The sequence below is a fragment of the Pholis gunnellus genome (assembly GCF_910591455.1).
Source record: "Pholis gunnellus genome assembly, chromosome: 5".
NCBI classification, from domain to species: Eukaryota; Metazoa; Chordata; class Actinopteri; order Perciformes; family Pholidae; genus Pholis; species Pholis gunnellus.
Window position 1 is genome coordinate 11,430,235 of NC_136531.1, and position 19,881 is coordinate 11,450,115.

General features: G+C 40.9%; 3 protein-coding genes and 1 long non-coding RNA gene across 4 annotated transcripts; 1 reads left to right on the top strand and 3 right to left on the bottom strand.

Annotated features, from left to right (window-relative positions):
• Nucleotides 1-381: 381 nt before the first annotated feature.
• acer2 (alkaline ceramidase 2) lies at nucleotides 382-11,519 on the bottom strand. Its single transcript, XM_079159307.1, has 6 exons — nucleotides 11,172-11,519; nucleotides 10,673-10,787; nucleotides 8,268-8,409; nucleotides 7,619-7,756; nucleotides 3,073-3,210; nucleotides 382-2,774 (listed from the first exon to the last, which is right to left on the bottom strand). Exons 1-6 carry the CDS (start codon nucleotides 11,283-11,285, stop codon nucleotides 2,588-2,590), a joined length of 834 nt encoding a protein of 277 aa, XP_079015433.1. The 5' UTR covers nucleotides 11,286-11,519; the 3' UTR covers nucleotides 382-2,587.
• An 844-nt stretch (nucleotides 11,520-12,363) lies between these two features.
• rps6 (ribosomal protein S6) lies at nucleotides 12,364-15,791 on the top strand. Its single transcript, XM_079159309.1, has 6 exons — nucleotides 12,364-12,424; nucleotides 13,049-13,180; nucleotides 13,601-13,811; nucleotides 14,240-14,386; nucleotides 15,219-15,376; nucleotides 15,655-15,791. Exons 1-6 carry the CDS (start codon nucleotides 12,419-12,421, stop codon nucleotides 15,748-15,750), a joined length of 750 nt encoding a protein of 249 aa, XP_079015435.1. The 5' UTR covers nucleotides 12,364-12,418; the 3' UTR covers nucleotides 15,751-15,791.
• Nucleotides 15,792-16,513: 722 nt separating this feature from the next.
• On the bottom strand, nucleotides 16,514-18,889 carry LOC306696396 (uncharacterized protein; the record flags this gene model as incomplete). The annotated part of the gene is made up of 5 exons (XM_079160000.1): nucleotides 18,861-18,889; nucleotides 18,149-18,231; nucleotides 17,787-18,036; nucleotides 17,554-17,690; nucleotides 16,514-16,843 (listed from the first exon to the last, which is right to left on the bottom strand). Exons 3-5 carry the CDS (start codon nucleotides 18,010-18,012, stop codon nucleotides 16,514-16,516), a joined length of 693 nt encoding a protein of 230 aa, XP_079016126.1. The 5' UTR covers nucleotides 18,013-18,036; nucleotides 18,149-18,231; nucleotides 18,861-18,889.
• A 17-nt stretch (nucleotides 18,890-18,906) lies between these two features.
• On the bottom strand, nucleotides 18,907-19,540 carry LOC306695892. The gene is made up of 3 exons (XR_013767091.1): nucleotides 19,495-19,540; nucleotides 19,360-19,393; nucleotides 18,907-19,044 (listed from the first exon to the last, which is right to left on the bottom strand). It is a non-coding gene; the product is annotated as an uncharacterized lncRNA (long non-coding RNA).
• Between the last annotated feature and the right edge of the window lie 341 nt (nucleotides 19,541-19,881).

Here is a 19,881-nt window from a genome sequence, read left to right on the forward strand (position 1 = left end):
CTGTAGGTCTACTGTACGTCTAGACATACGGTATGTTAATAAGCTGTATATTTGAATGTATGTATATATTTCTGCTGTGATTCTGTATATTAATTCAATCAAATATTTTGAATATTCTAATTTTCTTAAACTAACAACTAAAGGTTGTTCTGGAATTATCACCTGAGAGTAATAAAATTAATTGGATGTGGAAAAACGTTGCCCCCTGGTGGCAAAACGTGTCGTCTGGGTCATATCGAGTCTCGGGTCCATAGAACAGATCTGTTCACGTAAGAGACATACAGCTACAAAATGAATAATCAGATGAGAGCAATATTTTTGATTTATGCATTAAATCCTCATGATACTGTCTGTAAAATAAACACCAGAAATCATTTTGAGTATTGGCTTGGTTTATTGAATAAAATAAAATATACTAATGTTCTAGTCTATTACAAATATTTGTTTACAAAACAGGATAAATTATGAAAATAAATACTTCTGTGCAGTTCATCTGTATTGTCAATGCAGGCAGAGAAAAACTGAGATTTACATACACATGTTACACCATAAAAATAACATTGTTATGAGATCATAATCACACCTCATGCCAAGACAAACATTACGATGCAGAGGGCAGCATTTCCCAGGCTGACCTGTTCACACAAACTCCTTAATCTGAGGGCGAGTCCTACATCTGATCCACCATCGTGGATCAGATGTAGGACTCCATATCATTTGCAGCGCAGTCAAAGTGTGCTTGGGCCTACAACAGCTTTGTTCACATTGTTAATACTGTCCCCAAAGATTCTCCTTAAGAAAGAAATACAAAATGAAACCCAAAAAACAGTTTGGCAATACAAAGGTTGTAATTATGCAATATCAAAAATCATTCATCCCTAAAATTTGGCTGCGCATCACTTTGAAAAATATATTTTTGGGGGGATTTAACAAAATACTTAAACTCATGAAAAGTTATTTTTTACTCTTTAAATCGTGATTCTTTATTTGACCCTTCATGTGTGCACAAGATATTTTAGTAGATCGAGTTCCCAGAAGCCTCTGCAGGAGGACGGGAGTAAAATAATATCAGTTATCACAGCTTGAGGCAGTTTCCAAGAACATTTAAAACAATTTGTTTGTGGTGAAAAGCTTTGGTGAAACTTGTTTTTTTTAGGGTTCGTCTTTAGCTTTAGAACCCGACATTCTTCCCTTTTATATTCTACACAAAGAATTTCTATTAATTTCTATCAAATGAACACGTTAAAACAAGACAGACTAGGTTACCTGTCCCACAACTTCTCCTGCTATAACCTAAACCTCATTTCCTTTTGTTATCCAACACATTCATCACACTGCATCTCCCCTTTTAGCGCAAACAGCTTCAGATACATCACACAAGGACACAGTGTACCTTCATTTGCTTCAGTCGTCTGTTATCCTGTTTGATTAAGGCTTTTTGCACAGTTTCCATAGTTTTGATTATATTTAGCACACAGTCTAAAAATACTGAGAATAAATGGTGGCAGCAGAGAGAATAAATAACCCTGAAGAGAAGTTTAAGAGTTGAGACGTTTGACTGAAAACTTCAGCATTAACAGCTGCAGGGTGCAAGCAAAGTTTTGAGTACATACTTATCATTGCAGTGTGCATTAAGCCAAAGGCTTTGAGAACCATTCTTCATTTTGTGCAAAATATATAATTATTTCCTTGAATAGTCAATCTTATTTCAAAACATTTTGATTTCACATTCAGTTTTACTTTTTCTACTTTGGGTTTTGGCCAATATCAAAGGGTACCTATTCATTCAATAATATGCAAATGATATGCTTTTCCGAGGAAAATAACTGCATATCACATCGTTAGTTAAGAAAATATATACAGGAGTACAATAAACACATTTCTCATATACTATCTTGAACAATCACAATGGCATGCTGGCAGCAAAACATAGTGCACCCATAACAGAAAGAAGGTTGCATCTAACAGCCTGAATCCATTATGCATTTAAAAACACATAAGGCTTTGTGTGAAACACTTCTGTAACATCTTATGAACCAACTTGTTGATTCATTGAGCGTAATAGGATCGGCTGAGCAATATAATATGAAGCTTTAATGCATTATGCATCAATCACAGTTAAAGGATCCAGTGCTTTATTGTTTCTAAATATGCTTTCATGATGGCCAGACTGCACCTATGAGATGCTATACGTGTCTTTATAAAGGCAATACAATGAGGTTTTTTGAGTTACTATAAAATGTACAAAATCTTCGTTTTAAAGACGCCAGAAATGCATAATACTAATACGTACATGATACCATATGTAAAGCCTGAGATTAGTTTTGGAACACTGTAAAAGGTTTCTTGGCTTTGATACTGTGTTATTTGAAATGTCCCTCTTTTGGCATCATGTCAGACTAATTTGTAACACCTTTTGTTCTTTGACAGAGTTGCATAAACATCGCTGTGTAATGAAACCAGACAGGGATGGACCGTTGGCCTTAATGTGCATCACCTACATCACCCAGTCACAGCAGTGCTGCGGTTTTGTTTGAATGCATCTTGGCGAGAAAGTGTTAAAGCAGGGCTGCACACTCGCGTCACCTTAAGTCACCTTGACAGCAGACTTCTTGTGGACACAGAGGAAGTAAATGTAGGGCACGCCGATGAAGGCCCATTTCTCGTTGGGCCAGAACATGATGACGGGTCCTCGCTCCGGGGCCTCGGTCGCAACGTCAAAGTAGGCAAAGCAAACGCAACCCAAGTAGGAAGCCAGACAAATGAGGATGTGCCTGTAAAAGCAAAGTTTAAATGAACCAAACTGCCTGAGAAAGGACTCTAAAATATATCAAGGTGTTATCGCAAACTCATGTGGAGTAAGATTATTTCTTTGTTTTGCTTAAATTTCATTTTTCCTGATTCTAGAACAGAACTCTGCACTTATTCTTGTTTCAAGACCCTAATGTATGTATTTTTCACTTTTCTTCAAAGGATCTTAACTTAATTATAGACAGAAACAATAATTAGTGCACAATGAGTAGATAGATTTTATGAACTTAATAGTCCAGAATAAAACAACTTTGAGCTCACCAAGCGCAGTGCAAGTAGGGGAAGTTGACAGATGACCACATCTCACAGAATATCCTGTCACTGATCCAGCAAAGCAGAGCCAGTGCCCACCAGATCCCTGAGACCAGACCCAACTTGAACACACGTGGGTTTTCACACCTGCAATGACCAAAGAGAGCACTGAGAAATGTGTAAACTGTGAAAACACACAACAATAAGTACTTTGTTTGGTGTACGCAACACTTAGTGCATACGATTCGTCTATGCAGGTACACAAAACACAAAAGAATCACTGGTTCGCTAACAGTTGCCTCAACATTAGCATCCACTCAGAGCCGTGTATGTTTTTACTTGATGATTGCAAGTAAGTCTCCTTTAAGCTCTGTTTTATGTCTCCTATGACTCCATTCAACAAACATGTGATTCTTTAGCTGCTAAATACTTGATTTCCGCATTTTGGGCAGATACGGTATATTTGTTTGTTAAAGCTTTGTCGGTACAAACTGCTGCCAGCTACGGCTAAAACTGAGACTGGACCAAAACTATTATTATTAATTATGGGACAGAAAACTGAAACAGTGAGCTGTAAGATGTTCAAACACTTTGAAGGGCTGAGGGGATGTAAATCATTTTTCTTTTACCCGAGGCTTCTTAATCCTCCAAGAGGGCAGTAATTCATACAGGACTCATTTTACTGTCTGTGTAGCTTGGGTGCTGTTATATTTACAACTGAGATGTCCATACCAAGATGTTAAGTTGTAGGTTAACGCATTTATTTTTAGATATGGAGATTATCTCTTTTTTGGGGGGGGGGGGGGGGGGGGGGGGGGTGTTGACAGAACTGTGATCCAAGTAGCAAGTATTCTGGTCTCTGCGCAAATATCTGCTAGTGGACAGACCACTGACCTACAGAGACGCATGCCACTGCTCAAACTATTCTTAGTCTCGTCCTCCTTTAGATAACACCAGTTTCACCCTCGCTGCCGCTGGCTGGGGCAAAACAAAGACGAAGGCAAGGAAGCGTGATTAAACGGTGTTGATGATGCAACTGTTTAGTCACTGTGACACAGTTCATCCCCTTCCCCGAAGACAGAGCGGTTGATGGGGTCATATCATTTCACGAGCCTTTCAATTTGAGTTACCATTGTTCCAAGGAGAGAGGAATGTCGGGGTGACGCAAAGACTTTCCAGAAAGCATTACAAGCGCAATAAGATCTAAATAAACAACAAGCAACTGGAAAATGTACGCGCTTGTCTAAAGTTAACGAAGCAGCCACGACGTCTCTGCGTCAATGGAAGGAGAAGTAAAGACAACGCGGCATTCTAAAGCTTGTTATTGTACCTTTTTAATCATCCTATAACGTTGTTATTGCGACTGCAGGAGCAAAACAGTTGCACCTGAAAAATGAGTCCAACGCTCACTCTGCTTTTAGCTCTTAGATTTTAGTCTCCACCAACAGAAGATGCAGATTGTTGCCACTAAAACAATGAGGCTAAAATGCGCCAATGAGCCGAGAGGCACTGCAGGAACTGGATTCATGACTACAAATGACCCCAAATGCTGTTAACGGATCCTTTGGTAATATAGAAGATATTGATTAGTGAAGCTTTAGTGCTCAAACATAGTACAACAGTAGTACAAGAGTCATACATTTTAGCAAACGTTAGAAAAGCTATTTCCGTTTAAGAAACAATAACCGTCATGAGCTCTAAGTCAGGCTGAAGCAGCAAAACTTCGGGAATAAGTTGAATTGAGGAAGGGTGCGTTGGTGTCACGGCTACTCATCAGCAACAGGATGTACAAAAATAGATGGCCAATGATAAGACTTCCCAAAGGGAAACAGGCCATTAAATTGCCATCCATATTATATTCTACTGTTAAGGGTTCCGATCGATTATATGCTCATTGGAGCCGTGCATCAGAGACGGCACTAAGCCAGCTCGACGCCTTTACACAAGTAGGCAAAACACCCCTTACTGCTAACAAACACGGACAAAACCATCACCACACAGCTGGATATCAGGAACACTGTGCCTATCAGCTCAAACAGACGCTTGTAAGATAAGAAACATGACATGAAACCAGGACTCCTGCTTGGAGACGTGAGCGTCAGCGTGATGGAGAGTTTGAGTGTTGGAGGCAAAGATAAGTGAAGGAAAGACCAGTCTGTCTATCTGGGGTGGAGCACATTGAGAGGCTTCTCTGACTCGGGGTAAAAGAAAATAAGAGGCTGCATACATGTTTTTTGTACAAATTTAGTCTCATTTCCAAATATGTTCAAAATGATCGTCTAACCACTTGTGTTTTATTGACTTCTTTTGTAAGACATCAGCAACAACTTGATGGGTAAGAGTGATGTTTTTACAGAAAGAAAGCGATGACAAAACTACAAAAATAAGACGCCAGATTTATAAACCAGAATCATCTTTTACATACTTAAAAAAAAATTATGAGAAAAATCTACTTTTTAAAACCTGGGCAGATTAAATTGACGGTATTTCAAGAGATGGTGCATCGTTTTTATCTGCATGGTATATTTAATAATATTAGTCTTTCTTTAATTCTTATTTGTTTGAACTTTGGGGCTATGCCTTTTTCAACACGTGCTTCTTTAACATTTCATTTGCGAACTATATCGGTTGTTTCAATCAAAAATAATAAATACCTGGTATCATACCACACACCAGTTATCTTGGCAACGTGCGAATGAACTTAGCTCTCACAAGCCAAAACTATCCTTTCATACAAAGTCCGTTTTGTTTGTTTTGTCCTGTCCTTTATAAATAACTCAGCCATTATTGCACAACTGGTATTATTGCTTTAGCACTAATAAAATGTTTGTAAAGGATGTCCTATACACTGGACACGTTGTTCTTGTCCAACTGGAAGTGACGTGAACAGAGGCCAGCAGTCGTACTGTAAAACAAGCAAACAACTACAAGACTATCGGTCGTTTCTGAGGGCAGAAGTCCATCAGCCACGGCCACAGGAATTCTCTCCCACTTAGCAGAACAAAGACAAGCGACCTCAACAGATGACTGGCACTGGCAGTAATGTCAGGAATGACTTAGGGTTACGGTGGCGAGAAAGGGATGTAGAAAACGGAAACAATAGAGCAACTGCACATTGCTGTGACGGAGAAAAGCAATACAAACACACATAAAAGGGCATGAGTGGCTTGTTTTGCGTTTTCAGGGACATTCTTTCACATCATAATGTCCAAACAACATGCCATTAGCCAATGTCAGTACAAAAGGCCAAAGGTGACACGTTAGCAGACTGCAGACACTACATCTCGTTTCCCTTTCGTCCACTTAACTACTTTATATTACAGCAGCTGATTTCACTAGACAACTTAAAAACACCGACATGGTCACTGATATCTGCTGCTGTGGTACTCTTAAGTTCAAACTTAGCCTAGTTAAAGCTAGTGGACATTTATTTATTCAACCTAATTAAGTTGAGTCGTGAGTGAGGAAGATATCCTGTGGATGGTGCCAAGTTATACATTTTCCCACACCTGTCATATTATATTACCACTTGGTCCAAACAATTTGACACCAAGGGCTGAAACGCAAAAGATGCCTGTAACTTAAAAACATACGATTTCAGCATGCGAGATATGATTTTAGCACCCTGTCTACCAGGAGTGCAGTTAACAAATACTCTCCATATTATATACGTTTATTAATATAATGACGGGACAAGTTGGGAAGCTAATGTTAGCTAGCCAACTTACTGCAGTAAGCTCAAGCACTTGAAAACATAATACTGCATATCGTTCTGATGTATCCACATTCAACCATAACACAAGTTGTTTACTGTCAGTCTAACTGACGGAAAAATATATTCAGCCTAATACTGACATTTAGGAAAAAGAAATTGGCGCAAACATAACATTAGACATACTAAGAGTCAAGATCCCACTGTTTCCCCATTCTTCCTGCTGATGCCTCACGTTTTATTGAATGTTTCCTCAGTTTTTCCGTTCGGCATCTTATAATAACGTAGTTGTGGGTTCTTTACACTGTTGTTCACCACACAGCGAAGGTATTTTTTGGTAGTTTGCTAGCATACAAAAGTGAAAAGGAGGCCCCTTCACGCGATATAAAAGCCAATGAAGAGTGATACATTGTCCGGGCTGGACTCAATTGCGCTCCGTCTCTGTTCGGTCATATAATTACAAAGTACAACATTTTGACCTTGGATCATTTCGGCTGCCTTCTCCTCCTCCTCCTCCTCCTATAACTCCTGCTTCATGTACAAAACGACCCACATTCTTGCTCCTTCCCCACTGACAGAATTTGTTTCACTGTGTTCAGATGACATCAGGCAAACAAGAGAGCATCTGCTGTACCAGAGGCAAGTTTCTCGTACAGCCATAGACTGTATACAAGAACCGGTCAGCTTTCTCCATTAGCGCTGCAGACTTCTGGATCTATCGGACAATGCTCCACTCTCTCCAAATCATAATCATGGCTGAACCACAACCACATCACGTGTCCGTGAACCACAAAGAACTCAACATAGAGTTATCTGATTTATTGTAATGATGCTTTTACTAACCTTTTAAGCTCAGTAATGAGGAGTACGGTGCAGGGGATGCCCAGAGTCATGAGGGACAATGAGTTGACGACAGGTTTCACGAAGGCCAGCCCAGTGGTGATCCCCGACAAGATGCCGATGACCACTTTGAACCTTGAGCTAAATTGAAAAGCAAAACAAGAAACAACAAAAACAATTGCTTCAACTTTGCACTCTATGAACAGCATTGTGCAATTCAGAGAGGAATCTCTTCCCAGAAAGCACCGTGCCTCCCTAATACTCAGTAAACAATAATCACTCAGCTACAAGAGGGATCTGAAGGGCATGAGCAGCCATGACGGCTCTGTGACAATGGAACGAGAAGTAAAGACACGTGATGCAGCTTTTACTGGTGTCAGCTGTCTCGGACAGGCCTATAATTAAACTGGGAGTCATAGCAGAGAAGACACACCATGCGAGTGAACAGTGAGCTGCTCTAACACTGTAGGTCTACCCGAAATATGAGATGAACGTGACCTTTGTCTCGTTGTGAAACTGATTTAAAAGTGAACACAAAATCTAATTGGAAACAACTGTGATCTCTCTTTTTTTTTTGGTAAAATATGGATGTAACACAACGAATCAGACACACGTCATCTGTGTGTACAGGAAGTTACACTAGCCAACGTACCGATCCCTCCTGAACATCCTGGGCAGGTATCTCTTGGGAAACCACATGGCGATGGCACACATGAGCACCCACAAGATGGCCAGCTCGTCCAGCATCTGGCCGAGAAAGCTGAGCGTGGCGTGAAAATATGTCGATCCAATACCTGAAAGAAGATGGACACGCAAATGAGACGTCATCTGAAGATTGATGAGATTGTGTCTCTTAAAAAAAAAAACGTTTGACATAATGTCGAAAAAGAAAGGAAAGTCAAAGAGATGCATCATCATTTGTAATCACAGCCCAACAGACCTTCTATTATCAGAATAATCTGTTTTCAGAACAGGAGATTCCTACAGTTCCACAAACTTCTCATCCAAAAACGGAGCACTGCTGTCAGTCAGAAGTTACTAATCATGACAACCCGTCGGTGTCAATGAAACATTTATGTGATTAATCCATTAGTTGGTCTCGCGAGAAAATTATTTCAATGATTTAATGGAACGGTTTAGGTTTCTTCTGTCTTCTATTATAGTAAACTGAATACTTTTGGGGAGTTTTGAGTTAGTTGGACAAAACGAGACATTTGAAGACGTCACATTGGACTGGATTTATTATCAAGAAATAAAATCAGAAGATTAACCAATAATTAAAACAATCCAACACTGTATACGTCCTCGTAGCAGGCAATGCAGTCAACCCTAAACTACATGTATGACTCCTACCGAACACGGCTGAGGCCAAAACCAGAGAAAAGCAGCTGAACGTTGTTTTCATACTAGAACCTATAGGGTTGTTTTTTTACTACAGAGACAGATGTAGAGATGAAACCATGTAAGCGCCTTCTCTGCTGTGTAACTTTTAACAACCTCCAGATTCCAAACAACGGATACAGTCAGAGCTCCTAGGCCACTGAAAGAAAAGCAAACCGCATATAATTTGATCACTGGTTTGGAAGGCAGGTGTTGGGACAGGGTTTGATAGCAGACACGGGACTACTCTGATAGGAAAATAAAAGATTAACACAAAAGTTACACAATCTGAGCACACATGGCCGATAGTTAAAGTTCAGTTATGCAAATAGTATTCAACAGCTCCTCAGTTATCAGCCAGTAAAGTCACATCTCAGGAACATTGGGAGGTCTGTCAGGTTGTTGTTTTTTTTGCTGACAGTGCAACCAGCGTGTTTTCATAACAGCTGTAAGGGAACTGGGCAGTGTAATCTCTTAGCTGTGCCGTTATGTACATACAGTGGCACCATTTAGGACGGAAATACTGTGTCAAAGGAAATCGAGGCAGTAGGCTCATTCATCGCACCAATGAATAAGCCTAGTCACAGTAAAGTGTTTGTCTTAGAGGGTAAAATGATTCAGGACCACCTGAAGCTAGAAACGTGGACAGAGGCCACGGCTGAGGAAACCTGCATACGAACGGTGCTGTTTAATAATGCGGGCCCCTACATACAACGCATACATGTTACAATGTTTAACTCATGGTCTTTGTATATGTACTCACAATGTTTGTGTATTGTGTCTGACTAACAGTTCAAACCCCCAAATATTCTGTTCATCAAGCAGTTTATTATTCAGATCATTTTCATTATTGGTTTATTTGTTGTTGTTTTTTTCTTGATCAATCATTTTGTCTATAAAATAGTAAAAATGCGGGTGATAATTTCCAAATAAAGTCCATTGAAACATCTTCAAATGTCTTGTTCAGTCCAACTAGCACTCTAAAACGCCCAAAATATTCAGCTTACTAATAGAAGACGAGAACAACCAGCAAATAGTCACAATAAAAGAGCTGGAACCACTGATATTAATTGTCAAAACTGTTCATTTTCTGTTAAATTAATTAATTGGCTAATTGTTTCAGAAGCGGTGTAATTCCACACTCAAAAATCAAAAAAATATTTAGCGACTTGATCGCTTTGGTGTGAGTAGCCTAGTTTTGGAGACATGTTAGACCTTGTTGAGAGGAACTATGTGCTTTCAACCGGAGTTCCTGCATGAAACTGCTCACAACCAGGTCTGTGGATTATGTTGAGTAACGTGGTCTTAAGAGACATTTGAACATTTCAAATGTATTTTTTGGGGGGTTACTTTGAGCACCACAAGCCTGAGTGTAACCCAGAACAATCCAAATTAATAAATAAGAACTACAGGCAAGAGGTATTTCTGTATTTAGGGGTTAACTGTTACTTTAAGCATTACCTACAGAAGATTTTATTTAAAAAGTAAATGAAATACTTGCCTGGCCCTTTACCAAATGTATAAATAAAGGAATAGTTGTATGGTTTGTTAGCTGAGGGACGTTTAAGCGTAATTAAGACGCTGAAGGTCTCCCACAAAGCGGAGCAGAGACATGAAAGGTTTAGGTCATCATCATCACACAGAGTGTAGACAGGAATGTCAGCTCAGACAACTTACCGACCACAACTAGTAGACTCCATATGAGGTAAATCCCACTGTTGAAATGTGTTGCATATTGGCGGAACAAGCACATTAATATGGGCGGCAAAACAAAAAACAAAATGTTGCTGATCTGAAATGATAAACAAAAAGGGGGGGGGGAAAAAAGCTATGAGCAAAAATAAAAATCACAGTTGACTACTGATCGTGTAGCTCAATGACAGCATGCTTGTCAAAAGTTGATCAGTGCGCGAGCCTCGCTGGCCTTTAATTAACAAACTTGACAGCCAGTGGAAATGAGAAAAGGAACATTTAAAACCGGATGCTAACAGTAAACAACGTGATGCTGAAGCTAAACAGGCACAATATTAGAGGATCATATTAAAAGACAGCAGTGCAATACAAAGAAAAACAAAAAGGCAGACAAGCTGTGCACTAGAGTTAGTTAGCTGTAACTTACATAAATCTGTATTATGCAAGACAAAACAAATCGTTAAGCTATAACGTTAGAACCGACCGTGTTGTAAAATTCAGCAATGCTGGGGTAAATTAGGTAATTGCCTTCACACCAGTCCACATCGGAGCTGCCAGCCTGCAGCTGGTCCCAAAAAATGAGTTTGACGTTACTCATGTCTGGACTAGTCCTGTCGGATGGACAGAGCAGACAACAGCCGACAGTAATGGACCCCAACAAAAAAAAACAGCACACTGGAGGAAATTGTCTCAATTTCTCAGCTCCGTTGTTCACCGGTAGATTTTAACGTTTTGAGACCTGACTCGACGATGTGGTAAACTAGAGAAATCGTCGCTGAGCTGCATTTTTAAGCCGCTGTCCTTCCACAAAGCCCCCTGCTTGTCGTGACACACTCCGCACTGTGCATTGACAGCTGCTCGGTCTGTGGCCAAAGAGTGTTCAAGCGCTTGCAAGAGAGTTCACCCCTATCTGCTTCCTTGTTCAGTGACACGTGACCACACCGCGGCATTGAGGCCGGAAGCAGCCGGTCTAAATAGATTTCAAGCAACATTAACTTTACACTTTTCAGATGTGCTTTTTCTACTTTGATATGTCAAATTTTTTTGTCTGGTATTGACTCACTTATGGGGTCAGATCAGTCTCAATAATTGCAAATGCACACAGAAAGACTCACAAAAGCAAACAGAAAGATTCACAAATTCATTTACAACTCCGTATCTACTCTCTGGCTCCCTCTGGCCGAGGCATGCTCAGTGACTCAATAACATAATAATAATATAATATATATATAATATACATACATGGTCATGACCATGAATTGATACAATTAATGAGTTGATGTTATTTGTTCATCTTCCTGTGAGTTGTGGGAAAACATTTTAACGTTTCTTAACCTTCCCATCTTTTGTTTCATATATTTATAGATTATAACAAATACAATAAATAGATAGGGCCTACGAATTGTGTGCTAGTCTACCAATTATGTGTACACCACTCTTGGTATGTGGTTGCTTTTACATGAAACATACATTTTAAATATTCAAAGTAAATACATTCACAGATAATTACCTATAGGTTATATTCATATAATCAGTTTAATGCAGCATTATCGTTTTGTTTTGTATTTTTGTGTGTGTGTCTGAAATTAGTTTAATAACCTTCAGCTTGAGGCCAATTGGAAAACTACAGCGGTTCAGTTATCGCGAGAACATTTCAGGCCTATGTGAGACCATGAAGCGGATATCCGGCCTCTTTTCCGTGGCGGACCGTTGTAGGGCCGGTTTAGCAAAATGAAGGTACATTGCTTTCCTTACTCTACATTTATGTGGAAACGCTATTTTCTTTTAAATATTACACTGTGGTTGATGCCATGTTTCTGAACTTTAAAGCGGACCAGTTTAATGTAGCTATCGCGGCTCTGACTCTTCGGATGATGTTTGATTACGATGAGAGTCAGCGCTGACGATCCTGTCGGCAAGGGAAGCTGTAGAAACATGTCGGCACACTGAGCGAAATGTGCAACTGGTTCAAGTTCACTGCAATAAAAAGTTGTCCGACTTTTGCTGCTTACGTTATCTAAATCGGCAGTGTTACCCAAGGTGTCGGTTTACAACGTTATCCGTTAAACCGGTGGTGTTAATGTTAGCATTGTCGAGAATGCTAACATCAGCTAGCTGACATAGAAGCTAACAGGCCTCCGAGCCACGGCGTCTCCTTCTGAACTTTAGCTCAGATGCGCTATTGGTAATGGGACTGAAGGGTGTTTTACCCCGATGTCAGGTTCCCACCAGTAACTCCAGTTGTGTCTCATTTACCTGCTACACCTATCTGCTTTAGGACTCTTGGTAACCTGTCGTGACCCCATGAGGAACCAAAGTACATGTGGCAACAACTACATTGCAACTCTCTTTCTCTTTCAGCTGAACATCTCGTTCCCCGCTACTGGCTGCCAGAAGCTGATTGAAGTTGATGATGAGCGTAAGCTGAGAACTTTCTATGAGAAGCGTATGGCCACCGAGGTGCCCGCTGACCCTCTGGGAGATGAGTGGAAGGTAAAGTGATGTTTGACCTCATAATGTTGTTGTAATACTCGGTAAAACATGTTGCTGATGTGTTAGTTTATCTTGGTTGAAAGATGTATAGATCTATTTAACCTGATGTGGCACACCAGTAGACCCTTTCTGACTGATCTATAGTTATTAAGGGGGGACAGCGTGTTGCAAGAGTAACTGTGGAGCCACTTATCAGATACGACCAGGTCCAGGATCAGTAGATGGTTGACTGGTATTGCTCTCTCATTGTGTCTTGTGTACACCATCATCAGAAAGATTCTAATGCTGCTATTCTTATTATAGCCGTATATATCCATGGCTGACTGAAACAGCATCACTCGTCCCTCTCATTCTCGAAGCAACTACGAGTTAACTCTGTAAGAGCGGAGCCGTAACGGCTTGTTTTCTCTACTTCTGCAGGGCTACGTGGTGCGCATCAGCGGAGGCAACGACAGACAGGGCTTCCCCATGAAGCAAGGTGTGCTGACCCACGGCCGTGTGCGCCTGCTGCTCAGCAAGGGCCACTCCTGCTACCGTCCCCGCAGGACCGGCGAACGCAAGCGCAAGTCTGTCCGCGGTTGCATCGTTGACGCCAACTTGAGCGTTCTCAACTTGGTCATCGTCAAGAAAGGTAATAAGAGCGTGGAAATTATACACTAAACTAAGTACATGCTTGTTGTAAATTGTTTATGGCACACCAGTAGACCCTTTTTGATTGGTCTATAGTCATTAAGGGGGGACAGCGTGTTGCCAGAGTGACTGTGGAGCCGCTTACCAGATACAACCAGGTCCGGGATCCATGGACGGTTGAACTGTAATGCTCTCTCATTGAGTCTTGTGTACACTATAGTCAGAATGACACTAAAGCCGATGCTCTACTAAATGCAGCAGTGTCTTTGAGGCAGTTTCACTGTCACACTTATGAGAAACTGTCCACAAAGTCTCGATAGTCTTATTTTGTTTCCATTGATTGTTGAAACTCCTGCAAGTACTTAAGATGTAGGAAGTGCAATTCGTAAGTGAACTTGACTCATCTGCTCCTGATGTGGTTAACCTCAGGTGAGAAGGAAATTCCCGGCCTGACCGACAGCACCGTCCCTCGTCGTCTGGGTCCCAAGAGAGCTAGCAAGATCCGCAAGCTCTTCAACCTGGCTAAGGAGGATGATGTGAGGCAGTATGTTGTGAGGAGACCTCTCTCTAAAGAAGGTAAGACGGGAGAGTTTTCACTCAAGTCGACAAGTGCTGTTGGGATCACTGAATGTAGCCTTTTATGGATTTGGCTTCACTTGAAGCTAGAAATCGATTGAGCTTGTTGTAATATGTATGGATGACTGAAATGTGAATTTGAAATACTACCACTCTGAAAGCACAGTGGGAATGTTAAACTTGGTTTTAAGGGTAACATTGCAGGTGTTGGTATTGAAGCGTTGTCTGGAAATTCGAGATACAGTTAATCAGTGGTGGGGATATGTTGTCAGTTTAATTTGTCAATTATATATTGTAAGATTATAATTTGTATTTGTCATGTATCAAGCCTAAGTGTTAAATATATTGTAAAACTCAAAATACTACAGATTTTAAGGACCACTGTACATTTTCAGCCTAATCCTTTTTGCAGTGCGAGATCTTTACAAACTTCATTCCTCCACTTGTATTCTGTCTTTTTAATCATGTATGGCTGAACAGCAAGAAAGTTATCAAGGCCGATGCGTTTCTTTGCCAGATAAGACTTTAAAAACAAAGTAACTCAATCATTCCTGCCACTGTTGTGCTTTTAAGTGTCTTGCTGAGCTTTCTTTACAGACAATTGCAGCAACACAGGACGGTGGAAATTAGTTTTTGTCCCAGTTTCAGAAACCACAATAGCTGGCAAAAATGAACAAAGTCTGACGAGCGCAATTCTTGTCAGTTAGATCTTTGCACCTCACCTGCATCTATAAAATCACTTCAGCTGTTGGAGTGAGGGTGGCCAGTTCACCATCGCCCAACCCTCTTTACCACCGTGGTCAATAATAAACGATCCCTTCTCTTTTGGTAGGCAAGAAGCCCAGAACTAAGGCTCCCAGGATCCAGAGACTGGTGACGCCCCGTGTGCTGCAGCACAAGCGCCGCCGCATCTCCCTCAAGAGACAGCGCACCACGAAGAACAAAGAGGAGGCTTCCGAGTACGCCAAGCTGCTGGCCAAGAGGATGAAGGTAATGTTTAGTCTTTTTCCTTCTCCCTACGTCTTGACATCTTCAAGTTTACTTGTATTACTATCAGGTCTTAAAGTTGGGACATTTTGATGGTTATGGCTTCAACCTAAAACATTTATAGGGACAATGCACAACTTTTGTTAGTGTGCCTGTGTTTGCCAGCTGGATAATTTAACAAGTCAGTTTGACTTTACTGTGTTTTGGGGGAATTATTGTTTGCAATTTGCTGCTTTTTGGATGTGTTGAAACATTGTACTCACACGTGTTCCCGCTAACAGGAGGCCAAGGAGAAGCGCCAGGAACAGATCGCTAAGAGGCGTCGCCTTTCTTCTCTGAGAGCATCCACATCCAAGTCAGAGTCCAGCCAAAAGTGAAATCACAAAATCAAATAAAGTCATGTTTTGCTGAAAAACAATCCTGTGTAATGTCCTCTTTCAGTACTGTGACGCCATAGAGTATTAGAAATGTCTAATTGCAGGTTTGCCAGTTGAATTATGGAAGGCAATTAAAAACGAAATTGACAAATCACTGAATATACTGTTATGTTAGGTACCTAAAATATTTAGCTTTTGGTTGCTATTCCAAAAAATGCACAACCTTAAAACAAATGTAGGTATTTAAATTTGTCTTTTCAGAAACCAGTACCATTTTAATAGTTCGGTTTAAATGATTTAAAGAACTCTGTAGCCAAACATTTTTCAAGCAGCAAACTACTACCTCCCATATTCACTTAACATGGGAGGTGTTTTACACTACCTGATAAACTGCCCATGCTACAATGTCTGACCGTGGTAGTGGATGGCAGGGCCGTCCTGGAATCAGGATCGAGGGTTCGAGCTCAGGCGCCACTAGTCGCATGTCAGTGTCCTTGAGCAAGACACTTAACTCCTGTAACTATGGTGTATAGATAAATACTGAATTGTAAGGCGCTTTGGATAAATGCGTCTGCTAAATGACTAACGTAAAAGTTTTGCATGTGATATGTACCAGATACATGACACCTTGTCTGCTATAACAGCTGAAGACTTAAAAGGACAAGACAGAACAAATTTCTTCAATGTTCAACTTTAATAAGTGGTTGCACCTGTCTGGGAGCAACTGACTTTAACACACATACCCAAATAGTTACATTATAAATCACAGATCACATCCTTTAACATCACACCCATTTTCAAACGCAGGCGTCTTGGTTAGCCGCCTCATGTAGGGGCTCTTGGCTTGTGGGTGAACCTGGACCACGGCCTTCTGAGTCGAGTAGCCCTCTGCAGCATTGAGGAAACTTCTATCCCGATAAAAGCTGTGGGGTTTAGGGCAGCTGAGGTTGTACATCTGGGAAATGAAGAAGCACACGGACACGAGCTGATGCTGCAAGAACTGAGGCAGCACCTGGGCGCTCCAGGATAAGGTCAGCCAGCTGGTCTGAAGGTCCTGAATCCGACCTGTAGACCTGGACAAGTTCACCATCACCTGTTGGGAAGAAAAGGTATTTAACCAGATTTACAAAGATGTTTTCATGCAAGCTAAAATGACAGTGGGTGCAACAGGCCTTTTTCAATAAAGACATAGGAAAAGCACAGGTGTAAATTAAAGTAAAGACACCTAAATATCATTTAGCTGCTTTGATTTCAGGGTCCTGTATCGTGCGTGTTAGCTCACTGAAACAGAGCCAATAAGGTTATTAAAACACCTGTGCTTCTCCTGCTGTGAAAGAGACAGATGGCCAATTGAGTTGAAGTATTGAAAAAAAAAAAAAGTCAAGTAAACTTCCTTTATTTTATTACTGTCACCTTGAACTTCTGTAAAAGTTAACAGCCATGTCATAAATATTTATGCATTAATAATAAGTTAGTATCTTTTGGAATGCATGCACAGCCTCCTGTTAAAAGAATAGTTTGACATTTTGGAAAATGCGCTAATTTGCTGTTTTTGCAGAGTTAGATACGAGTTCAATAAACTCACCCAAACGTCAAGTATCTACAGCACAGAATCCACAAAGTATTGGTTCTACTCTTTGGTTTTGGTCAGAAATTGATAGTTTCCAACCTTTACTCTAACCGTCGGTAGCTTCATATTTAATGGATAAATATTAAAAAAGGATTAATCCTCATCTAACTCGACAAATAAGCATATTTTCCAGATTGTGAAACCATTCCTTTTACAGTGTACTCACAGCACACCTGAACAGACTGCATCTTGGAGCCGACCATGTGGTACATCCTCCTACACAGCTTGGCGGCGAGTGAAACCAGTCGCACAGGGTATCTTCTCCCGATTGTGGCCTCCTCAAAACCCTGGACCAAATGTGCTTCTTCCTCTAGAAAGTCAGCAAGAAGATAAAGTAAGGGTAACTTGTGAATATGACTTCCAGCTGCTTCACATCAGTAACTCATACGCGACGCCATCAGTATACCTTTATCTTCCTCGGTGGCAGGAAGCCCTCGGTCCATCAGAGCCTCGGAGATGATCAGAGCCGAGTCCAGCCCCACACTGGCCACAGCGACGGCTCTCTCCACAAGTGACTGACCAGCCTGGTCATCAGCTTGCTGTGCGCCGCCCGTCACCCATGCGACCGTGTGCGCCACACAGTCCATAGTACCGTAAGCTGCGATGCTCACCACATCCTGGATCTCATACATCTTGTTCTTGGCAGTGGCCACGATCTGGGGTGAAACGGGCAAAACCAGGAAAAGACTGTTGTAGTTTCTTGTGCCTCTTTTTGAGGACTATGTGTGTGTATCATTAAGATTTGAAAGGAGGGAAAGAAAAGGTTACCTGCTCTGTTGGTGTGTGAATTACTGGGAATGCAATCTCCAGCCAGTCAAGACTTCTACATGCAACGTCATTTGCAATGGAAACTGTGGAAATATTCAAGACAGTGAAGCCAATAACTCAAACATCTGCTTCATCTTTTTCTCAACACAGCAACCGAAACAATGTATTTCCTACGATATACATTATTCCATTGATTGTTTAATCCTTGTAGGGTTGTAATTTGGGGATTTATTTTCAGAAAGCTTGTCCTGTGATAGATCCCCAATAAACCGTTTATGTAAACCTGAATCACTGACTTAATTCAAATAGTCAATCGACAGAGCAATCAACAATTCTGACGATGAGGTACTTGTTTATGGAGAGTTTCAAACTTCACAAATGTGAGAATTTTATGTGCTTTTGTATGATTCCAATTTATAACCCAATCCAAAGATATTCATAATAGAATTTAATATCTTTGGATTCTGAACTGAACAGAACAAGAAACTTGGACCCCACCGTAGTCTCTGGGAACTTCCGTTGGTGTCTTTTGCAAATTTCTGACATTTTATAATTATTTAATTAACAGATTGATCAACGGTAAAAAAAAAAAAAAAAAATCGTTAGTTGCAACGTTATTGGTAAATTCCCTGACAGTTTCTTTCAATCACAACCACAGTCACCAGCAGGCAGTCCAAACAAGTATTGTTGGCCCAAACAGTAGCCCACTCACTCTGAGGCTCCAGCTTAACAACGACGGGAGACACTACAGCCGTCACGCTGCTCTCCAGCACGTCACACACAGACCTCAGACTGGGGTGGCTGCATTTAGTGTCAATGTACAAGACTGAAAGCTTGGCGCACGCCGAGCGAACCACGGGCAGCTTGGCCAGTCTGGCAGCTGCACTCTGCACCTTCTGCAAGAAAAGAAAACAGCACAAACACACAGAGTCCACATGCAGTCCTCAGGGGTTTACAGTGACGTAAATGATTTTAATTGACAAATTGAGCATCAAAATGGAAGCCCTCGTTCCAATTAAGATGGGGACATTTAACTCAAACAGAACCTCTAGCATGTCCTGTAAGAAACTATTCAACACGACATTTAAACAGAAGACATTTTAAAGATTTTTAAGAACTCCCTCGGTACTAAAATGAGAGCGACTTGTTGTCAGGTGTTGATGCCGTGTGAATTCAGGTAACGAGGGTTAATCTACCTCGATTGTACTCACCTGGTTGTTGTTCATCGGCATGTTTCTTCTTCTTCTTTGATAGGAGTGGAAATGAAATGAGTTAATGTCTGGAATGTGACCTTCTTTGTAGACTTTATTGGTTGAAAGGGGTGTTCAAGAAAGTACAACACTCACCCAACAAAGTGCGGCTTCATTGGAGAAAACTGTTGCTCACATCGCCTGGTCACGTAGTGAAATAGCGCTCACCTGCTTAATGCTGAAGTTCTCTGTCAGTTCTCGCGACATGTCAACGCAGCTGTGACGAGATATTAAAACGCAAATTCAGTTTGCATCAGAGGCTACTCAGCTAATAAAACACGTGTATTGTTTTTATTCTAATCTAATCTTCATCATCATGAACAGTTACATTGCAGAGTTGCAGGGATGTTCAGGAGCTTTGAGTCGATATCCAGTTTTTAGCATATTATAATTAGTGTTGCACTGACTAAGAAACTCTAGATTGTGTACGTAATTACTTAATTAATTGGTGTCATCGCCCTTTATTTAACAAATCACAGCACG

What these genes read in the sequence shown, in the direction of transcription:
- acer2 (XM_079159307.1), bottom strand. Translation starts at nt 11,285, where the DNA reads ATGAGTAACGTCAAACTCATTTTTTGGGACCAGCTGCAGGCTGGCAGC. An exon ending in TTGCTGAATTTTACAACACG is followed by an intron (nt 10,788 to 11,171) that starts GTCGGTTCTAAC and finishes TTATCATTTCAG; the next exon opens with ATCAGCAACATTTTGTTTTT. An exon ending in AGGATGTTCAGGAGGGATCG is followed by an intron (nt 7,757 to 8,267) that starts GTACGTTGGCTA and finishes TTTTCAATTTAG; the next exon opens with CTCAAGGTTCAAAGTGGTCA.
- rps6 (XM_079159309.1), top strand. An exon ending in CTTGGTCATCGTCAAGAAAG is followed by an intron (nt 13,812 to 14,239) that starts GTAATAAGAGCG and finishes GGTTAACCTCAG; the next exon opens with GTGAGAAGGAAATTCCCGGC. An exon ending in GAGACCTCTCTCTAAAGAAG is followed by an intron (nt 14,387 to 15,218) that starts GTAAGACGGGAG and finishes CTCTTTTGGTAG; the next exon opens with GCAAGAAGCCCAGAACTAAG.